This window comes from Pocillopora verrucosa, chromosome 3 (assembly GCF_036669915.1).
Source record: "Pocillopora verrucosa isolate sample1 chromosome 3, ASM3666991v2, whole genome shotgun sequence".
Classification (NCBI taxonomy): Eukaryota; Metazoa; Cnidaria; class Anthozoa; order Scleractinia; family Pocilloporidae; genus Pocillopora; species Pocillopora verrucosa.
The window spans coordinates 3,230,273-3,256,563 of NC_089314.1; the positions used below are offsets into that span (position 1 = coordinate 3,230,273).

General features: G+C 40.3%; 1 protein-coding gene across 1 annotated transcript in view; it reads left to right on the forward strand.

Moving 5' to 3' along the window:
- LOC131799405 (MAM and LDL-receptor class A domain-containing protein 2) overlaps nucleotides 1-26,291 on the forward strand; it is a 92,333-nt gene that overhangs the window by 40,336 nt on the left and 25,706 nt on the right. The window contains exons 56-96 of the mRNA XM_059117130.2: nucleotides 209-516; nucleotides 645-910; nucleotides 1,439-1,529; nucleotides 2,287-2,448; nucleotides 2,674-2,876; nucleotides 2,980-3,287; nucleotides 3,672-3,973; nucleotides 4,360-4,631; nucleotides 5,049-5,139; nucleotides 5,877-6,017; nucleotides 6,268-6,533; nucleotides 7,055-7,286; nucleotides 8,056-8,333; nucleotides 8,720-8,804; nucleotides 9,340-9,492; nucleotides 9,940-10,044; nucleotides 10,899-11,111; nucleotides 11,643-11,919; nucleotides 12,471-12,604; nucleotides 13,173-13,444; nucleotides 13,931-14,180; nucleotides 14,306-14,443; nucleotides 14,897-15,157; nucleotides 15,607-15,761; nucleotides 16,331-16,526; nucleotides 16,814-17,032; nucleotides 17,476-17,695; nucleotides 17,964-18,193; nucleotides 18,340-18,599; nucleotides 18,867-19,096; nucleotides 19,532-19,665; nucleotides 20,150-20,412; nucleotides 20,864-20,963; nucleotides 21,360-21,566; nucleotides 21,915-22,106; nucleotides 22,748-22,934; nucleotides 23,285-23,520; nucleotides 23,720-23,986; nucleotides 24,138-24,389; nucleotides 24,978-25,195; nucleotides 25,574-25,766. Of these exons, the coding sequence (XP_058973113.2) occupies nucleotides 209-516; nucleotides 645-910; nucleotides 1,439-1,529; nucleotides 2,287-2,448; nucleotides 2,674-2,876; nucleotides 2,980-3,287; nucleotides 3,672-3,973; nucleotides 4,360-4,631; nucleotides 5,049-5,139; nucleotides 5,877-6,017; nucleotides 6,268-6,533; nucleotides 7,055-7,286; nucleotides 8,056-8,333; nucleotides 8,720-8,804; nucleotides 9,340-9,492; nucleotides 9,940-10,044; nucleotides 10,899-11,111; nucleotides 11,643-11,919; nucleotides 12,471-12,604; nucleotides 13,173-13,444; nucleotides 13,931-14,180; nucleotides 14,306-14,443; nucleotides 14,897-15,157; nucleotides 15,607-15,761; nucleotides 16,331-16,526; nucleotides 16,814-17,032; nucleotides 17,476-17,695; nucleotides 17,964-18,193; nucleotides 18,340-18,599; nucleotides 18,867-19,096; nucleotides 19,532-19,665; nucleotides 20,150-20,412; nucleotides 20,864-20,963; nucleotides 21,360-21,566; nucleotides 21,915-22,106; nucleotides 22,748-22,934; nucleotides 23,285-23,520; nucleotides 23,720-23,986; nucleotides 24,138-24,389; nucleotides 24,978-25,195; nucleotides 25,574-25,766 (8,567 nt within the window). The remainder of the gene's footprint in view (nucleotides 1-208; nucleotides 517-644; nucleotides 911-1,438; nucleotides 1,530-2,286; nucleotides 2,449-2,673; nucleotides 2,877-2,979; nucleotides 3,288-3,671; nucleotides 3,974-4,359; nucleotides 4,632-5,048; nucleotides 5,140-5,876; nucleotides 6,018-6,267; nucleotides 6,534-7,054; nucleotides 7,287-8,055; nucleotides 8,334-8,719; nucleotides 8,805-9,339; nucleotides 9,493-9,939; nucleotides 10,045-10,898; nucleotides 11,112-11,642; nucleotides 11,920-12,470; nucleotides 12,605-13,172; nucleotides 13,445-13,930; nucleotides 14,181-14,305; nucleotides 14,444-14,896; nucleotides 15,158-15,606; nucleotides 15,762-16,330; nucleotides 16,527-16,813; nucleotides 17,033-17,475; nucleotides 17,696-17,963; nucleotides 18,194-18,339; nucleotides 18,600-18,866; nucleotides 19,097-19,531; nucleotides 19,666-20,149; nucleotides 20,413-20,863; nucleotides 20,964-21,359; nucleotides 21,567-21,914; nucleotides 22,107-22,747; nucleotides 22,935-23,284; nucleotides 23,521-23,719; nucleotides 23,987-24,137; nucleotides 24,390-24,977; nucleotides 25,196-25,573; nucleotides 25,767-26,291) is intronic.

Here is a 26,291-nt window from a genome sequence, read left to right on the forward strand (position 1 = left end):
TTATAGGGGCAAAACCAGAAAAACTCTTTGTTCAGTTTGCTAGGAGCCGATGTAAATGCTTGCTCTCAACTGACAGCTTAATGTCATTATATTGCGTAGAACGAGGATGCGAAAAGTTGGAAAAGACTGCAGTTAAATCAGATAATAATTTCTTCTTTGACTTCCTGGGAGCCTTCAACTGACAGCTAAATGTCGTTTTATTGTGTAGAATTTGGACTCGAAGAGGAACACAAGGTAACAAGTGGAGATATGCCCAAGTGAACCTGATAAGCAACCAGCCGTTCTATGTCATTTTCGAAGGGGTTCGTGGTAGTAGTTACATGGGAGACATCGCCCTCGATGATTTGGATGTTGCAGATGGACCTTGTCCACCTCCAAAGGCTTGTGACTTTGAAACTGACATGTGCTTGTGGAAAAATACAGTGGGCGATAAATTTAATTGGCAGCGTGACAGTGGGGGGACACCGTCCTTGGGGACAGGACCTTCGTCCGATCATACCACTGGAACGAGCAATGGTGGGTTTGGATCGTTCTTGTGTTTATTCTGGTATTTATCAGATTAATTCCAGTCCAGATTAAGAAACGATCGGTAGGAAGTGAATTACAAGCAGTTTTGTTAACCTTTTAAAATGTTCACTCTCCAGGTTACTACATGTACATCGAGACATCCTCCCCTCGCCAACAAGGCGACTTCGCATTTCTCATCAGTCCCAAGTACACAGGAGCACAGAATGGCAAATGCTTGAATTTCTGGTACCATATGGCTGGGCCTCATATTGGCCAACTGAATGTGTATGTCAAAACATTTGGCTCCCCGTCGAAGGGTTCAAAGGTTTGGAATGAGACTGGTGACCAGGGTAATTTCTGGCTGCATGCCAGAGCACCTGTTAAGATCAGTGGAGATTTCCAGGTACCCCATGTCATAATTTTATGAAGTATATCTACTTTTTAACCTCGCCTGCGATAAGGTTTATGCTTAGGCTAACATGGAAAAGGACCCTTAGCAAACCGCGACAGAGACGGCAACGGTGGCGGCGACGAGGACATGGCGACACAAAACATTTAATGAGCATAGTAGCTCAGCACGTGCGTTCTAAAGTTTTATTCACATTCCAGACGTCCTCTGTAAAACAAAAAACGAAAAATCACTAAAACTTGCGTAGTCTTAGTTCGAAAACCTTGACGTTCAATAAATTATCTTTGTATTTCGAATTCAATGTCGCACTCATATTTTATGATGAAGCTGAGTTTAAGTGCCCCTCGATACAGTAAACCATCCACCCTTTCGCAAGATTCTCTAGAGAATTACGAATTCATTTCAAAAATAGACGATCACGCATATGTGCAATGACATTTATTCATTTTCAAACTATGATGGTGGAAGAAAACTTCATTTACGACAAGTATGATGTTGATAAGTTTTATTGTTTCTTCCAAGATTTTGTTTGAAGGAATCAGAGGCCAGAGTTATAAGGGCGATATTGCAATTGATGACTTAAGCATTGATGACAGCCCCTGTCCACCAGAAGGTTGTTCTTCGTATTTAATTATCCAGTGTTTACGTAGGGTTTTTATGAATTGATTTTTTAATTCGCATTTCAAAATATGGCTTTGCCTTGTCTCCTATGCAAATGATGTTCTCCTTTCGATGACCTTCAAAGCTCTCTGAGGGCAAGTCTTGACTGGAAACAAGCCAAGAAGAGCTTGATTTCAATTACACTGAAAGTTTCGTGAAAAATAAACCTCTGGGCCTTAAAGGCACAATGTTACAGTATGTCATTTACCGTCTTGGTTTGTTCTCTTGAATGTGAGTTATTAACTTCAAATTGACAAGCAGTACTAGCGAAATTACAAATTCGCAGCGCAGAACATTGATTCTCGAGCTTCATAACTAGCGTAAATTTCAGTCATTTTAACTAAGAACCTTTCAAGTTTTGAAAGCCACCCTCTTTTATTGATTCATACCTCATAACTAACGAACATTTCAGTCGTTTTAACCAAGAATCTTCCAACCTTCGATAGCCACCCTCTTTTATTTATTCATACCTTCTTTTAGCTTTCCTTTTTGGATATGTATGTTTTGAGTTGCTGCATAGCTTTGAAATATATATTAAATAGTTAGGAAATTATACTGGTTGATTAATAATTTCTTAAAACTGAGATATTGAATGACCATGCTAAATTCACAAACAATTTTTTTTTTCAACGAAAAGCGTGTTTCCTTATTACACCTGACAGTACTGAACTTGTTTTTTTGTATTTGAATGATTTGTTTTTTGAACACAGGAAGTTGTGACTTTGAGAAAAAGAGTTTCTGTGCATGGCTCAATGTACCTAATGGTAATAGGTCTTCGGGACTGGATGATTTTGATTGGACTCTGGGAAGTGGCAGCACACCGAGTTACCAAACGGGACCGTCGAGTGATCACACGACTGGATCCGCCGTCGGTAGGTTTAAAGTGGCTTTGTAAAAGGAGTCGTGGGTTTCGTATGTTGAACAACTTACTGCTGTTTCACCACCGTAACAATGCCCAAGACGTATAATTACTAATATAATTTTTGATGCCTTTGATGCACTGCACTCGAAAATTCGTTAAGATTTTCTTCAGGAATTTTTATTTAATCGTTTTTATATTTGGGCTATTTGACGTATTTGTTTTTGGTTCTTTAAAGGAACTTACGCTTTTATTGAAACATCAAGTCCTCGAAAGTCAGGTGAAATAGCCAGATTGAGAAGTAAAATGTTCGCTTCCACTACTGGAAAGTGCATGTCATGGTGGTTCCACATGTATGGTGCAACCGTTGCCAACCTTAATATCTACATGAAACAAGTTGGCAAGCCAGAGAGTTTGGTTTGGAACCTCAACGGCTCACAGGTATACACATTTTCACCAACATGCTCTCTGTAACCTTGCCTACATTACACTCATCCTTCATTAATTAGTCTTTCTTTTATTACCATTTTTTTCTGCTCTGCAGGGCAATGTCTGGCGCAAAGCAGAGGTGACAGTAACCAGCAGGACAAGCTATCAGATAATTTTTGAAGGTGTAAGGGGAAAAGACTACCAAAGCGACATCGCCATAGACGACATTTTGTTCAACGCTGGCTACTGTATAGGACTGTGTTCTTCTGTCAATTCTCAGCAGCGAGTAGACTGTGGCTATGTTGGTATCACCAAGGCAACCTGTGTGGGTCTGCGAAGATGTTGTTGGGACGATTCTGTTCCGAACGTTCCGTACTGCTTTTATCATCCCAGTGCATGCAAGAGTGTCAAGCCGGCGACGAGGTACGGTATATTGTGCAAAAGTAGCGATACCTATCCCCTATGATAAAGACGATTTTGAATGTAATTATGTGTAGCAACTGTGGCAAAATATGCTTACGAAATGGTTCAAAAGCATTATCATTCACGGCTTTGGCGTAATTCAAAACATGGGGCCGCTTGTTAACGGCAAGCGGCGTGATTGGATTCTGGTTTTCAATTCTCTTTATTATCCCCAAATTAACGTGGAAGAAATATAGCAAAACATCTTGTATTCTCAGTAAATTCAACGTAATTGTCGTGCATGACCTCTCTGGTGCTGAAGCGCAGTCGCTCCTAAATGTTTCTCCCAGTTGCTAGCCAGGACAAGGTTCAAACATTAATTGAATTCAATTTAAATTTGTCCAGGCAAGACTGTGGCTACGTTGGAATCTCGTCAACTCAGTGCCAGTCTCGCGGTTGCTGCTGGGATAGCTCTGTTCCGAACGTTCCCTGGTGCTTCCACGGACCCAGCAGGCCAACACCTTTCCCCACCACCCCAGCCCCACCCACAACGCTGCCACCATCCAAATGGGACTGCAATTTCGAGCAAGACTTCTGCAACTGGAACAACTCTAAGGAGGACGACTTCAACTGGTGGAGACAGTCCGGTGGTTCACCTTCTATTGGAACCGGTCCAACAGCGGATCACACAAGCGGAAGTCAAAAAGGTCAGTACTCAGAGTCAGTTTATTTTGGACAAATTGATGCTTGAGCCCTCTTGCTTTGAGGAAAGGAGTTACGTAATATTCCGAGTGAACCGATCTTGGATCAGTGCAGTTCTGCCACAGGAAAAAAACGGGTAAATTTTTGTTTGATCTCATCGTTTGTGAATGGTTTCGTAGTGAATTGCATCAGTTCGGGTCAAGAAAACCACACGTGGGTATAAAATTGGCTATTTTTTCGCTAAAATTTCTTTAGACTCACAGAGGAAAACTGGTAGTGTTCTGGTTTAAAAATTATACAGTAAGTATTTTCACTTGATTTCATTCTCTTTATAATTCGAAATCGAGTATCTTCTTAGCTGATTCATGAGTACTTTGCTTTCTCTTTGCAGGTTACTATGTGTATATAGAAACATCGTGGCAAAGGCAGAACGACACAGCTATTCTCGAGAGTGCAATGGTTCCTGCAACAATCGGCAAACTTAACAACATGGTTTGCTTACAGTTTTGGTATCACATGCATGGGCAGCATGTAGATACATTGAACTTATATATAAAACGAGGACAACAAATTCCTGCTCAACCAGTGTGGACCAAAAATGGCACCCAGGGGAACAGTTGGAAACTGGGCCAAGTAGCTGTGAAGAGCAGTACCCCATTCCAGGTGAGGTTTAATTGGGGATGTTTGTCCGTAAGGCAGATTCAAGAGTTAGGAAATGGCAATTGCAGAAAAGAAGCTTGAAGATAATTCGAGCTTCGACGGGATTCGAACCTGTGTCTTCCAAATACTGGTTGGGCGCTGCTACTTACTGAGCTACGAAGCCACACGTCGGGAGTGGGGGACATTGTAGAGGGTTCTTCTTTTCCTCGGGGGAATCTGATTCAATTTGTAATGAAGTAAATTTCATCTCACCTGCGTATTGAAAATCAAATATCGCCATGGTCCTCGCAGGCGAGCAACAGTTTGGAAATTGCGTCCATCACTGTTTTTACGGTTTCCCTTGCAACCACAAAAACCTAAGATGTATAGTCGTTCTAGGAACACATAACTGATACTAACGGAATGGATTTTTATTTTCAGTTTGCTTTTGAAGGGAAACGTGGTGAAAGCTACCAAGGCGATATAGCTTTGGATGATCTTCGTGTTTTGGATGGTTCTTGCCCTCTCCTGCGTAAGCTAAAATTCTTAGATTGTTATTTTTTTCTCTATTTAGAGTACTTAATGCATGAATCACAAACGGTTCTCTAAGTTGTGTACGCGCACAAAGCAAATTCTGTAACAAAACTGATTTCATTTATGTATCTATTATCTGACTTGCGTGATAAAGATATATTTCGTTTCTCTTGCAAGATGTGATAACATGATGACGGCGTTGCAGTGGCGCCAAAACATTGTCTTGATATCCAAAATCTACAACAAAAATTTTGATACAACGTCATTGAGATCGCAATTCTTTGGAATAGTTTACCGATTCTTTCCCCTTTTCGGCTATTTCTTGGTGTAGAAGACACAGTATACGTCACACTATTGTTTTCACTGCTTTTTTATTCCCAGTTGCGATGAAATTCTTTTGTGACGTGTACTGTGTCTTCTACACAAAGTAAGAGTCCCCTTTTCTATTACATTGACACCCTGCTCAGGGAAATGAAGGGTATTGTGTCAAGAGGTCGTCAATTAAAGAGATATTTATGAAAATTTGATTTGAATTTTTGTTGGAAATTGGTGTTTTGTTCTGTATCTACGGTTTTCTTCTAGTTTTTGGAGATTATAAATTGCTTGAAATTAGGAGAAGTATCTTCTAAGGCACAGTAGTTACAACGTTGGAGGTATAGAAATTTTCAGGTGGATACGCACGACTTGTTCCTTCCATCGTGCTATTCTCATTCATCTATCTTTTTCTTGTTTCAGCCTTATGTGACTTTGAGGATCCTAAGATCTGTGGCTTCACCCAAGACCAAGGAGACATCTTTGATTGGACGAAAGGAAGTGGTAACACGACCTCAGTCAGAACCGGGCCATCATTTGATCATACTTCCGGCACTGCATTCGGTGAGTCAAATATACAGCTTAGTGCTCGCAATTGGTGGCCATTTAGAGGAGATACATGAGATTTCCATGACTAATTGAAAAAACATGTTTCACAGTCTTTGAACATATGAATTATTAGCATATTTATGTTTCATTTAATACGAGCAGTTACCATCTTACCATATTTTAGATACTTTTTCGGTCGGAGAATATTAAATAAAAAATTGACTTTTTAAACAGTTAAAAGCTGTCATGTTTATATTTACTCCAGGTAGCTACATGTACATCGAGACGTCATCACCTCGCAAACCTGGAGACTACGCCCGCCTGGAATCTCCTACTTATAGCGTAACAGATGGTAATGGAAAGTGTTTGGTATTCTGGTACCATATGTATGGAAGTGGAATTGGTAGACTTAATGTGTACATCAAACGTGGCAACTCCCTTGGGACGAGAGTTTGGACGGCATCTGGCAATCATGGGAATAGATGGCTAAGAGGAATGATAACAGTACAAAGTCCAAACACTCAGTGGAAGGTAAGCAACTAAGTTTGAAGGACTCTAGTTAAGTTTGCAGTGCAGAGGTCTTAATAAGGAGAAGGAGTTAAAACTTGAAATTGTTGGCTCATTTTTTCAAGGTGCACATATCATATATTTATTCCTTAACCTTCCGAGATCAGTATGCATATTCTCCACAACATTCTTATACACTTCCCAAGGTACTGGAGAGGACATTGAATGTTTGTGTAACAATAGAGAACTTGATTCTTTCTTGTACTCTCATGGCTCTAACATTTGATTTACGAGTGATATAATAAGGAGAAATGCGATGCATATCAGCCCTAGGGTTTTTGAGGGTTATACTGTATTTGATCCACTCTTAAGAAAGCGCTAGTTTGCCTCTGTCATTGACTCTATAGACTTTCTTTATTCACTCATGGCACTATTTTTGATGAATAGAAATTACTCCGTAATGAGGTTCTTAAGTTCGCTCTTAAAATTAGCATTAAACTGAAAGTGTTTCAGTCAAGTCATTCATGGTTTATTTGTTTTCTTAGGCTGTGTTCGAAGGCATCAGAGGGCGTGGTTATCGAGGAGACATTGCTATTGACGACACCAATGTCAAAAGTGGCCCCTGCCCACCACCCGGTTCGTGTGATTTCGAAAAAGGTTTATGCGCGTATCAGAATGACTTGGTGGATGACGTTTTTGATTGGGAGAGAAACTCCGGCCACACTGGAAGCATTGGAACTGGACCATCTGTTGATCACACAACTAATTCTGTTAATGGTAATTTAGTTGTTTTATAAATATGGGCGATAAAGTGTATAAAAGACGATAAGTTGTAAGCCCTCTTTTGATGCAATAAGTTTGAGACTGGTATAAGAAATCTTTAAGCCTTGTTTATTGTTTTTTTGTGTGCTTTTTGATGTTCGTTGTTGTTGTTGATGTTGTTGTTTTAAACCAGTCATGCAGCTGGGTTGTCATTTATGATTAAGAAAATCAGCAAATGACAATGCTGAAGTCCAATCTTACTAATAAGGCGTACTAGCGTATCATTTTTTTTCCTTTTTGAAATTTTCCCTATCTATCAGGTCTTCTATCTTCTTGCGTTTCTCATTCGTCCCATAAGGTCCACTACGCGAATAGTCAGATGTCGCGCAACACTTGTTACATGGCATAAAAAACCCTGCAAAGTATTCTTAGCTTGGTAGAAAGGAAGAGCCTCATGAAAGAAAAAGTTCGATATACGAATTACATTTTAATTTGGTCCGTACAAACAGGTCGCTACATAGAGAAAGATGTTTTTCGTCTTGTCACGAGCGTGGGGCAAATAACAAAAAATATTCTGAGTTCCCACGAGGAATCGAACCTCAAACCTACGGATTCCGCGCCCAGATGCTCTGGAATCCTTCTGAATGGAATCCGAGGGTCTGAGGTTCGATTTCTCATGGGGACTCAGAATTTTTTCTTTGCCCCACGCTCGTAACAAGACGAAAAACATCATTTTTATTTATTTAACGAGCTCAAAACTTCACATCTCTCTTATTCTATTTAGGTCACTACATGTACATCGAAACGTCTTCACCACGAGTGAAAGGAGAGACCGCCAGGCTCGTCTCAGATCGATTTAAAATCGCGGACGGCCATAACTGGTGCTTGAAGTTCTGGTACCACATGTATGGTAACAGTGTCGGGGCTCTTAAAGTGAAGCTGAAAATGTATCCATTTAACCCCAGTAAGCCCTACTACAACACTAAATGGACTGATCAGTACAACCACGGGGATAGTTGGTTGTTTCAACAATTACAGCTTAACAGTGCCGATGACTTTGAGGTATGCTGAGACATTAATCTCTCTGAAAATTGGTTTGGGAACACTTTGTCTGAGGGGTCCATGCTAAAGGATGACGACTCATTTTCTAAATTGCAATCCCCTCTTTTTATTACTTTAACGTAACAATAATTTGAAAGGAATTCTTAGCAATCTTTTTTTAAATCAGAGTTCGCTGTATTAACTTGTCTGGTTAGGGTAATGGCCCTGCATCAGGAATTTTAACGTTACTTATAAGTTAACCTTGATTAAGAAGTTTTTATGTGTTTTGTTTGTTTGTTTTTGTGTAATTTGTGAAGTGCTGTAATATTTGGTAAAATGTTTTGTTCAGTTAAATCGTATTTTTGAATCCACGATGAGGTGACCCTCTGTTTCTTGCCCTTTTGCAGGTTGTATTTGAAGCTTCAGTTGGTGCCTCCTACGACGCTGATATTGCCATTGATGATATTGACGTGACAAAGGGGTACTGTCCAAGTAAGTATAAGTCTACAAGCCTATCAACCTAGTGCTTTCTTGGAGGTCTCCTCTCCATACCATACTGTTGAATTTATAAAAATATTACCTCTGAAGTGGCTGATAAATGATGACGATGAACTATTGGCATTACACAACGCCCTCTTGTTAGAACAGAAAGGAACGCTCATTTGTCATAGATTGTTGCTTTATCTAAGTGCCTCATTGCACAGTGATATTATATCAATATTCTGTTGCGATATTCGATTTATAAAACAACCATCTAAGTTGGGCTGGGGAATAAGAATGGTTCTATTCGTTTTAAGATATGTCTGGTTATGCACGTTGTGCTCAGGTCGTGGACTAGCGCACCGGACATTTTTTCTTTCTTTCTGTTGTAGGCATTGAAATAAAGAAGTAAGTTTGGCTTGAAAATGTATTCAAACAAATTAACTAAGGGAGCTTTCAATGGTTGAAGTATGATACAAAAGAGGTTTGCTTTTTGTTTACACTGAAAAGGAAATTGAAAAAGATTGTTTTCCTCTTGTGTTTTAAGGTCCAACTCCTACTCCCACACCCAACGCATGCGCTGTGAAGTGCAAGTCTGGCAAATGCGTCAGTTCAACCAATGTGTGCGACTTTATCAATGACTGTGGAGTGGGTGATAATACTGACGAGCAGAACTGTGGGGACTGTACATTTGAAACAGGCAAGAAATGTTTGATTTATTGGCTCCTTCCACTGTCTTAAGTGTCATTGTTGTAATAAAGCCCTTTCCCTTCATTTTTTGTTGTAAGCCTCTATCCTTTCCAAACAAAACTCACAAATAAAACTCAAAGCAACATGATAATGATATATAGATGCTTTGCATACCGCAGCGTATTATTATTCTCTTGTGCTAGATAGTATTTTAGTCATCGCATACGAGTACACTTGTAGTTGTTTGCGTTTTAAATATTGTATGTGTCTCAACGAAAATTTAAACTGTAAGGGTAATAAGGCTGTTCGAGAACTAAGAAGAAAAACAGTGACTTGCAATGCGGCTCTCAATGAGTTTTTCAAAAGCTCGTGAGGTTTATAAAAGCGTTGAAGTGTGAATTTGTGTACTATTGCTTCTGTTGTCCCTCAATTCACTAGCTCTTGTTTTAAAAATTAGGACAATGTGGCTGGAATGACACCAGTAAAGGCGCATTCGACTGGAAAAGAGATCAGGGCGGCACACCATCCAAAAACACTGGACCAAGTGTGGATCACACGATAGGTAGTCCAAAATCTCTTGCGTAACGAAACGTGTACTTTTATATGGACGTAAAGCAGAGGGAACTTGATCGTTGGATTGTGTTGCTCTGTTCTTTTGATGGATGGTGCTGTCACCGTACAAAGTTCCAAACAAAATTGATAGCCTTCCATTAATGTTTGACAAAAATTCAAACCGCTAAACCTGTGGTGAAAATATTTGCTTCCTTGCTAATATAATGCGAGCGTATGCAACGTGAATGACGGATTGTTGTGGAAATGATTTGGGTTTCTTAGTCTCTGACTGGAAGAGAAAATGCAATGGTCTAAATCATCCTATTTTTCATACCAAAATTAACTCTTTCACCCCCAAGATTTTATTAATCGCCTTTGTCTCGCATAAAATTCTTTTGATAGTTGTTGGGACAATCTGGTATTGGATCAACTAGTATTTCCCTAATTGATATTTTTTCTTTTTCTCATAACTTATCTGCTGGATTGATATTGATGTTGTAAGGAGAAATTATGAAAGAGTTAAAAACTATTAGTTATAACCCCGAAAACGGCGCGGAAATGGTCGCTTCCCAACCGTTGAATATGAGTCGAACAGAATGCTAGTCAAGGGAGAAATGTAAGCTTTTAACGAAGACTCGATCCTGAGACCTTATTATGTATTTCGTGGTCCCATGCTCTGCCCAAAATTCGGTAGTGAGCCGAACGCCTTATGATAGGTTCATACGTGAAAAGCATCCTGCCTGCTGCAGCCATCAAGAGGGTAAAAAATTCTGTGTGTGTGTTTGTGCGAAGAGATAACTGAAGAAAAATGGTAAGTTTCGAGCTGTCATTAAAGAATTTTTTCTCTCCCTCCACTTCCCCAAGGCACTGCACTCGGTCACTATATGTATGTAGAGGCTTCGCACGGTAATTCGTGGGATCTGGCGCGTTTTGAAAGCACTTGGTTGCAACAGTCTGCATCAACTTGCGTGGTTAGCTTTTGGTACCACATGTATGGCAATGGAATCGGTACATTGTATGGTTATATTAAAGTTGGACAGATTTACACGAGATTGTTTGAAGAATGGGGTAACAAAGGTATGGAATGTAAAACACGTTTTGCTCTGATTCATTTGTGTAGCATGCTGCCGCAAAATTGTACTGTTGAAAAGAAAGACTCTTTGAAGTGATGATTGTACTTTCTTACAATTTAACAAATAAGCAAGTGATTTCATGTCACAGGCCAGGAAATGGATGCTAGACTTCTGAATTTTGGTTGTTGACTATTACTTTACAAAATAATCTCATGAAGACAACATTTCTTTTAATCCAGTTTATTTTGTTTTGAAATGGTGAACAAAAGAAGAAATAACATCCTTCATACATTATTTTGTTGATGTGGAAACAAAGTGTCATGGGAAGGTGGTGAACCTTACCATCCGAAAGGGGAACCCGCAATGTGTCGCATCGAAAGATTTGTTGTTTGAGTAAAAACTGTCATAAGACCTCCAACATAAATTTCTGTTATAATTGCATCTTGTTTAAGTTCTTGTAAAGAAGAGAGTTTAATCGTAACTTTTGCGACAATTGTGCAAATGTTGGCTAACTAAGATTCTGTTCGGTCCCAAGGTAACAAGTGGATCAAAGGAAAACTGTACGTTGGCCGTCACTCAGGACCGTTCAAGGTCATTTTTGAGGCAGAGAGGAGCTACAGTGTTTTTGGTGATATAGCTATAGATGATGTTAGCTTCGAGAATTGTACCCTGCCTCCTGTTGTTAGCAATTGTAAGAGAGGTCAACATCGATGTGCCAGAGGTTCCTGCATTGATCCAGGGCGTCTCTGTGATTATACTGACGACTGTGGTGATAACTCAGATGAAGTCAACTGTTACAGTTACAACTATAGGTATGGTGTCGAGGTCACTTGTCAATTCGAAGCTAAACTTTCGGTGATTTGGTAAACAGATGGTACAATGATTTTGCTTAATAGATGCGAACAGACCCTCGAGTCTCTAAATCAAAACTTCGACTAGTAGAAAATTGTAGATTGCTGAATATGAAAATTCGTTTTGCATCTATCAACTTTTTCCTCGTAATTTTATCATTGTTGCAAAAATAGATGCTTCTAAATTGCGTCTAAATTTGGCCAAAGAAACACCTCCTGAAGTTTTTCTTAGCCTAGTATTCGTCGAAAAGTGCCGCAAATTAAGGAACGTACTGAATTTTTCCCCCGTTCTTTTTATACTGTCCTCCTAAATTAAATTCTGGTCGATAGGCAAAGAGCGTCTGGAGGGTTGGTAGCGACATTAGACGGCAGAGGCAACTTGCCTTTTAGAATGGAGATTGCACTGAATTTCTCGCCATAAACAATTAACATTTAAGCTTAGCTTTCTTAAACTTTCAAGGAGATTTTGAAAGTAGTTGCAGAACTAAATTGTGCTTTTTTTTTCTCTATAGGTGTACCTTTGAGCAATCTTTATGCCGGTGGAATCAACTGTCTGATGATGACTTTGACTGGACGAGAAACCAAGGGTCTACAGGTTCTTACGGAACGGGACCTATGTTCGACCACACTCTTGGCAGCTCAGCCGGTAATGTGGCTTCATCACAATGTTCAGATAGAAGATGGGGATGAGCTGCTCTCAAATATTGTTAATGGAGAAAGCTGCTGAAAGAAAAACTTGTGTTTCTCCCAATGCAATTTGTTTTGTTAAGTCGTGAGATTGATTTAGTCTTGAGCAAAGTTATAAAGGTTCCTGTTGACCCGTTTACCAAATTAGAAGATTCCTCCACCATTTGCCACGCGTCCAAAGCTGATTAGGGTCTTTTAGAAAGTGTCTGTCTAAGTTATTGACTAAATTTTGTTCATTTCAAGCGTTGAAATGTAATACCCTAAGGTCTTAAACCTCCTTCGTAATAGATGCAAATTGTAACTACATCTTCAATCTTCAAAATGCCGTGCACACAAATTTGATATACGCGAGTTTACTTTTGAGTTTAGTGGGCCAATTTCTCCCTTCATTTCCTCTCAAATGTACGGCTTTTAAGTCATCCCAATTTAGCTTTATGTAGATTATCAACGACAAATGATGTCCAAGCATTGTCCTCGATCAGAATTAGAATTAACGCCGCTTCCTTTCACTTTGTTTTGTTGTCCAGGATCTTACCTTTACTCGGAAGCTTCTTGGCCACGTAAAAAAGGCGACAAAGCTCGTTTGGCAAGTGGTTTTATAAGCGCTTTGCCCCAAGGTGACACCTCTTGCAAGTTGAGGTTCTATTTCCACATGTTCGGACCCGACATTGGTTCCCTGAATATCTACACCCGGCCGTGTAACGGTTGTGCAGAGACTCTTGTGTACACGAGATCAGGCAATGTGGGCAACTTCTGGGATCGCGCCGAGGTTTCCCTTCCGAGCACTGTCCCATTCCAAGTATGAAAATTGATTCTTTGTTGACTGATATTAGCATTAAAAGCTGAAAAAAATTTATGCAAGATTCTTTATAGACGGTAGGCTGTATTTTTTGCACGTTATTTTGGGTTAAACATGAAAAGCAGGCTATCTCTAATACACGTTGACCCGGCTTTGTTTGAGTCAAAGTGGAAAATTTGTTACTGCTTATTAAGTGCTTTAAACGTTCAGTGGAAAACTTGAAATTTGGGTCAAATGTCGTTTCTTTTCCCGCACACTTTTGTAAGTTCATTTAATTTTGCCGCTGTCACTGCCACAGTCTAATAGCCTTTGCCATTTTCCATTGGTATAAGTATTGTCTTGGCTATTTCATTACTAGCTGTAAGAGCGTTTCCTATACATTTGTTTGTTTTGCACTGAATTAATTTCATTTTTTGGGAGGCAGGTAACTAAAATGCCCACGGAGCACTTAAGTGCAAGCATTAAAAACATGCTTGTTGCTTCCAGGTTGTTATTGAAAGTGTCCGCGGTACAAGCTATCAAGGTGACATTTCCATTGATGACCTGTCAATGACCCAGTTCTGTCGCTCCTATAATGGACCAATTCCAACAGCGCCTCCGCCAACCACAGCAGCCCCAACTGTCCCAGTATGCCCAGGCTTTAGATTCAAGTGTTCCAATGGACCTTGTATCGACTGGGGATATGTGTGTGACTATAGGGATGACTGCGGAGATGGCTCAGATGAAGTTAACTGTGGTATGTATTAAGTTCAATCAGCGCTTTCAAAACTGTTCCTCATTTTCGTGACTTAACCTTCCATAGTGGTTGTATTTGAAATTTGTCCTAAATACGTGTGCTAATGATCTGTTGCTTTTTTGAAGGTCCTTGTGATTTTGAATCTGGCTTGTGTAATTGGAAAGATACCAGTCTGGGGGTGTACCAGTGGAGCAGAAACAAAGGTTCAACCGTGGCAACGGGCACAGGACCCAGCATTGACCACACCTGCGGAAATGCTTCGTGTGAGTTACCTTTTACAGTTAACTACAGTTACTTCTTGAACCCATCTAAGCTAGCAATAAGTCTCTCAGGCATGCCTGTTATTTCATTTTTCCCTCCTGTCTTCTAAGGCATAACAGTATACAGGACGCATGTCGCTTATCTTACCGTAGAGTTCTTTCTAACTGGAAGGTAGAGCGCTGAAGGTCAGAGGCTTTGACCTTCGTGGGGCTCAGAATTTTTTCTTTGTCCCACGCTTGTGTCAAGACAAAAATGAAAACGTTTACTCGGAAGGAGAAACGAAGAAACGTGGATAATTCGAACAGGATCTCGATCTATGGGTATCGATTGGTTCTTTAGAGTCATGGAGACTCATCGTAGTAAGGATCTTGTGACAATCTTCTAGCATAATGCTACTGGAGAGTTGCAAAGGCATTAATTTGGCCTGCCAATCTCACAATTTGTTCACATTTTAGGTTACTACGCCTATGTCCACTCCGGTGCGGGGTCATTCTTCGATAATGCTATTCTTCAAAGTCCTAACATGACCAAGACAGGAGCAGGTTGTATAGTGAGGTTTTACTATCACATGTACCTCAGGAGCGGCAGTGCCTGGACTGGATCGCTGTACTTAAAGCTTAGCTACAAGGGATCCACCTCTAACATCTTTGAAGTATCCAGTAGCAAGGGTGACAAGTGGCAAATGGCAGAAGTTGGATTGGGTCATTTGGATAAAGGTCATTAGCGTTTCACCCTCGCACCATAGGCAGGGTTCTTGACAAAGTTACCTAAGCAATTGTTCAAATATGAAAGCCTATTTCATTCGACATAACATCTTTCTTGTCTTCTGTGCAACCAATGTTGTGAAGATAAGCAACAGATGTTATTACTTTGAAAATATATCATAAGTGGAAGGGCTCTAGCTTGTTTTGACCTTTTTGTCCCACGAAGTAGCGTCTCGAAAACGAGGTCTGCCCTGTTTTTTTTCCATTCTCGAGGCCCAGTGATCTAGGGTTGACAAAATGGCGTACCAGGCGCCCCTCCACAGCGAGTGATGGGGGGGGGGAGGGAGGGTGGGGATAGTGGGAACTGAGTGAGAAATTAATATCCTATGGAAAAAATAGAAGAAAAACTTCGCAGCTGTGCCTTTTGTCATGACAATTTTATTTTTATACTTGTATCGTAGATTTCAGCCTCCAGTTTACAGCATCCAAGTTTATACAGGCGGCTGACATGGCTGTTGATGACATCACATTCCCAGGCTGTGCCTTGGCACCTATTAGAGCTTGCATTTCTGGGGAATACCGCTGTACCAGAGGATCATGTGTCAAGCCTAATCAGGTGTTGTACTTCAATCTTTTCAAGGTGTTAGGCGGTGTAAATGTGTTTGGATTTTATTGAGAACAGTATTTTAAGTAGTCTAACTCTTGACTACTCAGAGACAGATTTTGACTATCTTCTTGTGGCAGCATAGACAATAGCAATAATATGAACAATTGACAAAGTATAAAAGTGAAGTTCTTGTCATTTTGTACTGGCCTATTCCGTCGGAAGATTGAGGTGTGTTGGATGGGACTCACACCTACGTCGGTGTAATGAAAAATCTTGAATAGAGTGGAGTTGAAAGATTTTGATCCCGCAATGTCAGATGAAGAAACCCGTTAAGATATCGAATTCTTTGTTTCCGTCATTATTAACAAGGCCAGTTTACATTGAATTTGCTCTTTTGTCGAAATATTCACCATGGAGGCAAAGAAATCCAGTTACTGAAATTGAAACCCGTAGTATGATCAGTGTTTCTGTGGTTGACAAAATCAGTATCTTTGGCCACCTTTAAAAACTATCTCATGCATGTCAACTGCCCATTAAGTGAAAGTGGAGTTACTAAGACCAATTATTGATTTTAAAAGATCTGTGATTTCTCTGATGATTGTGGTGATGAGAGCGATGAACTACCCTCAACTTGCGCAACATACAAGGAAAGATGCAACTTTGAAAGAGACCTCTGTAGCTGGACCCAAGACACTGACGACATCTTTGACTGGACGAGACAAAGTGGTGGAACGGCGTCATGGCTGACAGGCCCTGGCAGAGATCATACCACAGGTATGGCAACTTAGCTGTACTAAGCGTGCGTGATCCATCTTCTTTCTAATAGATTTCAGCTTTCTAACAACACCGTAAGTCAAAGAAAACTCAAAACTGTCTTTAAGTTTGGTAGGGGTGAGTGGAGGAAGAGAAGTCCAATATAAGTCCAATATAAGTTGAAAAAGCAATGAAACCGCTATGACGCGTGCCACTTACTGGAGGTCCTTGTCGCAAACACGCTCTTAGCTGCAAGGGGTTAACGTCGATTTGATTTTTTTTAACCTATTTCTGCGAATATCATTTAGGCACGACAAAGGGTTTCTATGTGTACATAGAGACATCATCCCCAAGGAAAGCTAATGAGACCGCTCGATTAAGCAGTGTGGTGTTCAGGCCCTCTGGGCCGAATGACAGTTGTTACCTGCGCTTCTGGTACCACATGTTTGGACAAGACGTGGATTCCCTTAACATCAATTTTAGAACATCGGTGACAGGACCGTTGAAGGGAATCTGGAACTTGACAGGTAAAGAGACGCTGGTTAGGATTTTTTTCTTGGTTCTCTGTAGGGGGCTCGACTTTGTAGTCGCAAATCGCATGCTTGAATCTAAATTTTTCACTTGTAGGCTTCAAGAGCAAGTTAAAAAGCATGGGAAACTACTATGTGGAGGGAATATCATTTTTCACATGCTTTTCAAACGCAAGTGTCACATGCGAGACTGAGCCTAGAACTTTGCATTACGATCGCCTCTGCGTTAGTATTAAATATTCAACGACTGTTTCTTCGAGAAACAGTTCATTTGGTTTCCCGAGAACCTCAGTAACTCCCGAGCCGGAGCCCTGGGAAACATCGATTTGTTACATAGCACAATGAAGGCCATAAACACACTAGTGATTGAGGGTTTATAGAGTGTAGGTTTTCTCTTTAATTAGCTCAAAACTTCTTAACTCCCGTTCGTTCCCTTGTAGGTGAACAAGGTGACATCTGGAGGCGAGCCGAGATCCTTTTAGTAAGTGCAGTGAATTTCCAAGTGGTGATTGAAGGAACAAGCGGTCCAGGTTATCAAGGGGACATCGCTCTGGATGACATCTCATTCACGCCAAACTGTCGCCCAGATACCACCGCGACAATTTCACCAGACCCTCCCACTGGAACACCACCTACCGGCTGTGACGTTGGGCAATTCAGGTATGTGGAGGACTGAAGCTTTGAAAAATGAAGAAAAATGAATGAAAAATGAGAAAAATGAAGTGAAGTTTGAGAGTCATGCTCTGAAGGTGATGTTGCTTGTTTTTCTTTTTTTCTTTTTGGCTTCTAATTAAACTGCTGCCCCGCGTCAAAGCGAGATGGGTGCCTTAGCCATCCAAATTCTTACACAGTCGGACATTGTTGTTAAACTACTTTTTCTAGTCATTTTCACTGCTAAACAATCCCCAAAATGTCAATTTTCCTTCAGATGTTCGAATGGACAATGCATAAGTAGCAGAAAAGTCTGTAATTTCCGCGCAGACTGTCGTGATAAGTCAGATGAAGTCAGCTGCCCAACGAAATGTGACTTCCAGAAAGACTTCTGTAAATGGACGAACGCTCAGGCTGGAGATCATTATGACTGGATTCGTAACAAGGGTCCAACGCCCTCTAAACTCACGGGACCCTCGGCGGATCACACTCTCAACACATCAGCAGGTCAGGTTTATTAATTGAATAGAGCGGAGCAAATTTTTTAAGTAAGGCGAAGTGCAACCAACGGGTGTGACTCCTTCCTTATGTCGCAATTTTCCGTCTCAGTATTGAGCTTTCATATGGTTTACTTGCTGTAAATTGTGCTTCAGGCTACTATATCTACACCGAAGTCACCAACCGCACAGGCTTCCTTGCTGATGCACATTTGGTCAGTCCGTTCTTTAGACAGGCTGGTAAAACTTGTAAGTTCAAGTTCTGGTATCATATGTTTGGTCCAAACATCGGATATCTGCAGGTCTATTATCGTAGGAATTCACGTGATCAACGGCTGTTTAGTATCTATGGCAACCAGAACAATCAATGGAAGCAGGGTAGCGTGGATGTTCCAAGATGTGCAAATGACTTCCAGGTGAGTCTTAGTGTCTCGTCTTGCCAGATCGTGGTGCTGTGCTCTTTCACAAGTTATTCATATATTGCCTCTCACCACCACCCACGAGTATGGAGTTCTCCTGGGTGGAGAGGGTTGGCTTCCTTTCTATGTGGATACGTATCTTATAAGGATAAAATTTTCGCGGCGTGTTGAGTTGTAAGTTCCGTCTCTTGAGCCGGTGTAAAACGGTATCTTTTCATGGAACAACTGGCTACTTTTAACAAACTTTTCCATTTCCCTTTGCAGATGGTTTTTATGGCCAAACACTACTCAGGCGGCAGTCTTGGTGATATAGCCCTGGATGATATCAGTTTTGAGAACTGCGCTCAGCCCCTTCCACCCAGCAGCTGTAGAGGCAGCAATGCATTCCGGTGCGATAGTGGACACTGCATTGATCAGTCAGTCAAGTGCGATTTTGAACCGGACTGTTGCGATAGCTCTGAGGAGAAAAATTCGACCTGTGTGAACTACAACAGGTAAAGTGATGTTGTTGTTCCTGAGATTTATAGGGGAGAGGGCAACGTAGAACTCTGGACAAGTCATTGAAGACATATATTATCGTCAATTAGAGTTGTGAGCTTTAAGATCTTAAAATGACCTCCCTTTACGAGATCCATGGTCACGGACTTTTTGCATACTGCTAGGATACGGATGTCGATATGTGATGCTTCTGCGCGATGATTATGCAACTAAAAATTGTAACTTTTAAGCCTGGTTATTTAAGTGATAATTGTTGTTATTCGGTGAATGATAAAGACCTACTCGGAGGAAAAGTGTTCGGACCTGCGACCTTCCGATTAGTATTTCGAATGCTTTACTCTGAGCTGTAGGAGTCTCATGGAAGGCTAATTTTGACAGTTACAGCCCATATAAAAGTGTTTTTCTGATTCACTATTTTTTTTGTAAAACAGATGTAACTTTGAAGGAGGCCTCTGTGACTACATGCAGCTTGCAAACGATACGTTTAACTGGAGGAGGCAGTCGGGTCGAACAGGCTCGTACGGAACTGGGCCAACTTATGATCATACTACAAAGTCTCCTCTTGGTATGTCATGTCACAACGGAAACAGTGCAAGAAAATGTTTAGTCTCCGAAGTAACTATAAGCATAATTCGCATAGTTGCTACCTGCACGGCAGCGTGTACCTGAAAATGTACCTCACATGGGCCGCATAAAAAAAATGACGTTGTGACATGCAAAATGTGTCCCCTATAGTGAAAAGAAATTTCGCAGTTGTCTTGACTCTAGCGGTGTTATCTTTGGAACTAACTAGAAGATCGTAACTGTCTGAGGCCAGGGTCGGTTCCTATAAAAAGACTTCTGAGAAGCTTTACGTAAAAAAAAATGGCGTTGATGCGGGTCATGTGCTATGGTAACAAAACAAAATAGACAGCATTAAAGAACACCAGGGAACTTAGGCAAAGACGAAAATGCTAGTAGGACTGAGACACTTTGTACAAATCTTTAACTTGATAAGGTGTTTGTCATGTTCACAAAAGTAACACATAATATATCCTATGTTTTGGCAGGCTATTACATGTACATTGAAGCATCCTCGCCGCGCAAGAAGGGTGACAATGCCATGATCGGGAGCGCTGTATTTAAGCCAACATCAAGCGCATGCTTAGTAAGGTTCTTCTACCATATGTATGGCAGCCATATCGGAACACTTAACATTTATACAAGAACGAGTACCACTGGTGCAATGAATAGAGTCTGGACACTAAGTGGAGACCAAGGTGACCAGTGGATTAGAGGAAATGCTACCATAAATGTGAACCAAAACTTCCAGGTGAAGAATGTTTAGTAAATATTGCAGATACTGAGCTGCATTGTTTGGGTCGATGTTGAAGAGCTGGGTTTGAGGTTGCAAGGCACGTCAGAAGTCTCTATAATGTTTTCCTTCACCAACACGCGTCACTTTGATTCTGTACAGTCAGAAGTCGACATAAGTAACACCAAACTTTCTGAAATGCCTTTGTAATATATGATAGGCTGACGTTCCATCCATTAAAAGTTCCTGTGCTTCTAATTCTTCCATGTTACGGAAAGTTACATGAACTTTGGCGATGTGGGGTAGTCTCAACTTTTTCTCTAATTTTCTTTATTTTTATTTTTATTAAACTTGATGTAACATCATCACTTTTTTCAATATTCCTGCTTGCGATCGAATCGCCCCATTTGCTTAGTGTTTCTATTTAATTAATTCGGCAGACACTTAACCTTCTTACGGTTTTCAACAGGTTATATTTGAAGCTGTGGTTGGCACATCCTATAGAGGAGACATCGCCATAGACGACATAACATTCACACCTCAGTGCGTTGTTGGTGGCTCAATCCCAGGTGACTATTTTCTCGTCCTGCAATTCTCTGTAGTATCGTGTTTTGTAAACCCAGTATTATTATGGAGACTTCTAGCATTTTCAACTTCACGCCTTTGATGAATTAATCTAAAACGAGACCGTGATGGAAAAAAAAAGGGAAAAAATGCAGTATCTATATTCTCCATACCCGTCTGTATACATTTCCTTTGTTTCTGACAGGGAGAATTTGTTTAACAATCAACAGCTTCTTCAAATGGTGATCATTGTCGGTATTCTCGTGACGTTATTGTTTGATTCAGGGAGTGATATTGTTTGATTCAGGGAGTGATATTGTTTGGAGAAATTAGATGCTAGTCACTCTTGAAGGTTAAAGGGTTAACCTGACTTAGACCATTAACGTATTTGGACGTTTTAGGTTTACCAACACCGTCACCTACTCCAACCTCGGCGCCAGTCTTCAAATGTGCCAAAGATCAGATCTGTGGCTCTCCTTGTGATTTTACAAAGGATATGTGCAACTGGAGTAACTCCAATTTGGACAACTTTGATTGGACGCGACATCGAGGTTGTACTGCAAGTATCAGTACTGGTCCATGTACTGACGCCGAAAAGAATCCTTCTGGTCAGTTCAATAATTCTTATGATTCTTAGGCCAATGACACATGGTACATGATCTTTGCTCCTCACGAAAAACAAAAATCAAAACAAAAAAAAAACAAAAAATATATATATATATATATATATAGGAAGTCTATGTATTGATTTTTCCGTTTTACATTGCTCGATACGTAAAAGTAGAGCGCGATATATGTTGCGGTAGGGGAAATAAACAGAGAGACTATACTTTCATTCTTACAAGCCTGTTTCGCGATTGCTCACTCATCAGGGGATTTTATTTTATGTATATATAAATAAATACATATATATATATATATATAGTTTCCTTTTTTTCCCCTCTATTTATTAACAGGTTACTACTTATACATTGAAACATCAACGGGTATAGTTGGATCGAAGGCTGTACTTGTTAGTCCCCAGTACCAGCAGGCCTACAGTAACTGTAAACTGAAATTCTCGTACCACATGTATGGAAGCACTGTCGGTAGCCTGGCTGTATTCCTCAACGATGGCACCTCCAGGACAAGAATGATGATGCTCATTGGTTTGTACTCTAAACAACTTGTTTATAACAGTTATAGCCCTCTCCACCCTTGTACTGACGTATTTAGCGATTGCTTATCCCTTCACACCCTAAAATCAGAATGCATATTCTCCAAATGTTCTCTAATTATTTCCTAATATGCCGACATGGAGAATTTGTGTAACAATCAAGAGCTTCTTTAGTCAGTGATCAGCCTATTCGCCTGACCTCAATGTTTGATTCAGGGGTAATATGGTGCGGAGAAATTAGATGCTAGTCACTCGTAGGGGTTAAAGGGTTATTCTAGCCACTCAAATCGCCAGTGGTAACCCGTGTTTCCCGCGCTCTAAGAAGTTTGCCTGGTTTTTTACTCCAAATTCTCATTGGCTTATGATGATGTAAATGTTTGTTTTGATTGGCTGTTGCCGTTACTATGGTTTGAAATTTTCAACACTCCTTTAAAGGCAACTTATTTTTCTTCTCATCCCCTGGTTTCCGTAGTGCATATGATTGCGATAAAAGTTGTATTCTAACCACTTCTCGGAGTCAATAGATCGAATAAATAATAGTATGGAGGGATCCGTTTGCAACTATCATTTTCCTACTTATGAATTTTATCATTTTTCGGAGCACTCAAAACTTCGTGTATTATTTCCCGATAGGCAACCAAGGGAACCAGTGGTTTCAAACGGTCGTATCTATCGGACGTCGTAAGACCCCATTCACAATTGAATTCGAGGCAATGCGTGGAGTTTCTTGGAATGGGGACATTGCTATTGATTCCATTTCGTTGCTAAGCTGTAAAAAGCCCACTCAATGTAAAGGTTCTCTTCCTTCAGATACTCAGAGGTGAGGTATAGTGATGAGACAAAAGAATGATTTGTTTGCATCTCATAGACGAAAAGTGTTCCAGCACTTTTTCAGAAATGTTAAATCATAGAGACCTCACAAAATGATGACAGTTTTGTCGAGAGTAGCTAAATTTTTGTTTTTCTTAACAACTATACAGCTTTTAGGGTCAAAATGATTTTTGCCTCATTGCCAGGAAAAAAAATATATTTTCTTGACGTTTATGCAAAAACAGATAACGATTAATTAAAAATCCGCAGATTGAAAGTTTACGAAGGTTTTAATGCTACATGATTCTTGATATAGAGAATGTGTTTGTACATTTCATCGCCTTTCACTGTTTACCAAAGGTGCACAAACGGTGCTTGTGTTAAGAAGAATCTCCTCTGTGACTTCTCCGACGATTGCGGGGACAATTCCGATGAAACTTCGTGCAGTAACTACTTGGCACGCTGCGACTTCGAAAAGGATACTTGTTCTTGGATACAACAATCTGATGATGAATTCGACTGGAGTAGGAGGAAAGGACCAACTCCATCTCTCTCTACTGGTCCCGCGCGAGATCATACTTTTGGAACTTTGGCAGGTTAGAGTGTAAACTGATCTTGGTCAAAACTGATTCCATCAGCCCTAACTCCATGCATTGCTTACAGAGAAATTAAAGTGGAAGAAACGTCATCAAACTTAGTTGACCTGTGTGTAAAGGAAAAACTGACTGGAAAATGTTTAAAGAAAATTTAAAAGTTGTTTACCTTCTAAATAATAAGTTTGAAATTTTCTTTCAGGTTATTACATGTACATCGAGACATCAGGAAAGAAATTTGGAGACCGCGCCAAACTTGGCAGCCCCAATTTGAAAGGGCAGTGTACTCTGCGCATGTGGTATCACATGTATGGTGTGCACGTCAACGATCTTGTAGTCTACATGCGCAATACGTCTGATGGACCACTCCAAAGAGTTGGTAATTTGTCTGGCAATGTAGGAGATAACTGGATAAGAACTGAGCTGAAAATGAGTAACGGCAATCAACCATATCAAATTGTCATTGAAGGTTGGTGCAGTTGAGTGATTTTGATTGTTTCATTTTGTTCTGTTTTTTGTTAGGGGGTATTAAACCATGAAGATTAGATGTGGATTAGTTCTGCTGTGTTTCATGTAGAAGAGCCCTCTAATTGACCATTATATTGATTTTTTGTATTAAGCTGTGAGAGGGAATGGCTACAGAGGAGACATAGCCATTGATGATCTTAGCATTGCCATGAAGCCTAGCTGTCAGTTGTACGGCGGGTCACTGCCTGCTGTTGGTTCAACTGTGAGTCCAGTCACCACGGCATATCCTAACAACTGTCAGAGTAATCAGTTCGCCTGCGTCAGTGATGGCAAATGTCTTCAGCTTGGTCAGGTCTGCGACTTTAACAAGGATTGTGCTGATGGCTCGGATGAAAGAAATTGCCGTAAGTGATATAATATTTCCCCTTCTTCCCTATTTTTTAGCTATAGTAAAAACATGCGATGAAGTTTCCTCAGAGCTGCAGCACATTTGGATTTGCACTCTTGGCAATCATTAATCACACTTCGATGAAATACAATGTTAGCTGGTGATTTACCGTTCATTTTGAAAAGTCACCAGGATCGGCTCAATTCTAATCCATAATACCGAGGGTATTTGTCCTTCTGTACAATAGTAGTGACTCGTCCGTTTTCATATGAAGTCTGTTATTAGATTGACGACAAATAAACTTTGTACATCCAGATTCAAAGCGTGGTTGATGTTTACAGTTATCTTGAGGAAATGCTGCCTCTAATTTCCCTGCTGTCTTAGATTCTCAGATGGACTCGTAATACTCTTTTTTCGAATAATTCAAACTATTATTAAGTTGTATAATTAATATTAATCAGAGTCATTTCTTATTTTAAAGTCATTTTCTGTGGACGGGCACTGTGGTTTTAAATGACATAAACTTGGGATCTATCATTTCTTACCTTGTTCTCTGGTTATGTAATGAATGGTTTGTAAAAAATATTATTGTTGGTTATTGCAGCGACCAAATGTACTTTTGAAAGCAACCAGTGTGGCTGGGTAAACACAGATAAAGACAACTTTGACTGGAAGCGCAAGCAAGGCCGAACTCCAAGCTTTGGTACCGGTCCTTCCGTTGACCACACGACGGGAACAAATCAAGGATATTACATGTACATCGAGACTTCGTATGGTACCGTTCGTGACCGTGCAAGAATGCTCAGTCCTGTTTTCAAGAAGGTATGATATTGGGTCTCAAAACGAAGACCAATGAATGTCGGCTAGTGGTAACTTGTAATTTCGTGTTCTGGCGACAAGAGAATATTTTAACCACTTTCAACTCTCAAGATCTAATTTGCAGCTTTCCCATCTAGCCTACGCACATTTCCTTGTTATTAAGCCAAGTTTAGAAGAAGTGTGTCTTCAGAGATACCACCATGAGCTGATCAAATTGTCTTTCCTCATCATCTGTTAACCAGATATTGTATTGAAATTTCCAGCACATGTTACAATTTGATCGTGCGTTTACTTTCTATAGTATATCATACTGAAGATTTATGTTAAAGAGCGGCTCAGGAGTAGAATCATCCTAAAGTTCTTGTTTGTTTTCCTTACTAGGCTCACTCTAACTGTAAGATGACATTCTGGTACCACATGTATGGTTCGTCCATTGGCTCTTTGAATGTTTACCTCAATATCAGCAACAAATTAACTCTTTGGTGGAGGAAGTTTGGTAACAAAGGCAACCAATGGCTGCAGGGAACTGTGGGAATTGGAAAGCAGATGCAGGCTTTCCAAATTCTCTTTGAAGGTGGGAGACGTAACCTTTCTTTAAAAAAGACGGGAATGGAGACAGAGGGTTTTTGTGTTCCAGTTGAGCGTTTCTCCACTTGTCAAGTAATTTTCTCTTAAGGGGAACGGCGTGTGTGTGTAGGGAAAACAGCATTTTGCTTCCCACAATACTAAATTAACCTTTACGCTCGTCATATGATCGTCTTACATGCAGGAGGCTAGTGACTGTCGAAAACGTTTAAAGTACACCGATTTATTTTTTCTTGTAATTTTAAAGGTATTGTGTTTCTTTCAACGAAACAAATGCATTTTAGCCAAGGCAATGCTCGTATCTATAATCTTTTTTGATGAAGTGAGGACAAGCACCAAAGAGGTTTTTAAACGATTATTGAAAAGGCTAAAAAACTACAAACAGGAACCTCCCATCCTTCTTAAACTGCAGCAACTTTATTACCACGCATTTTTTTTCGATTTGAGAATCAGTCATGTCGCCCTTGAAATTTACTAGCAATCCAACGTGTGGTTAATTTTCCCATTCCTAGTT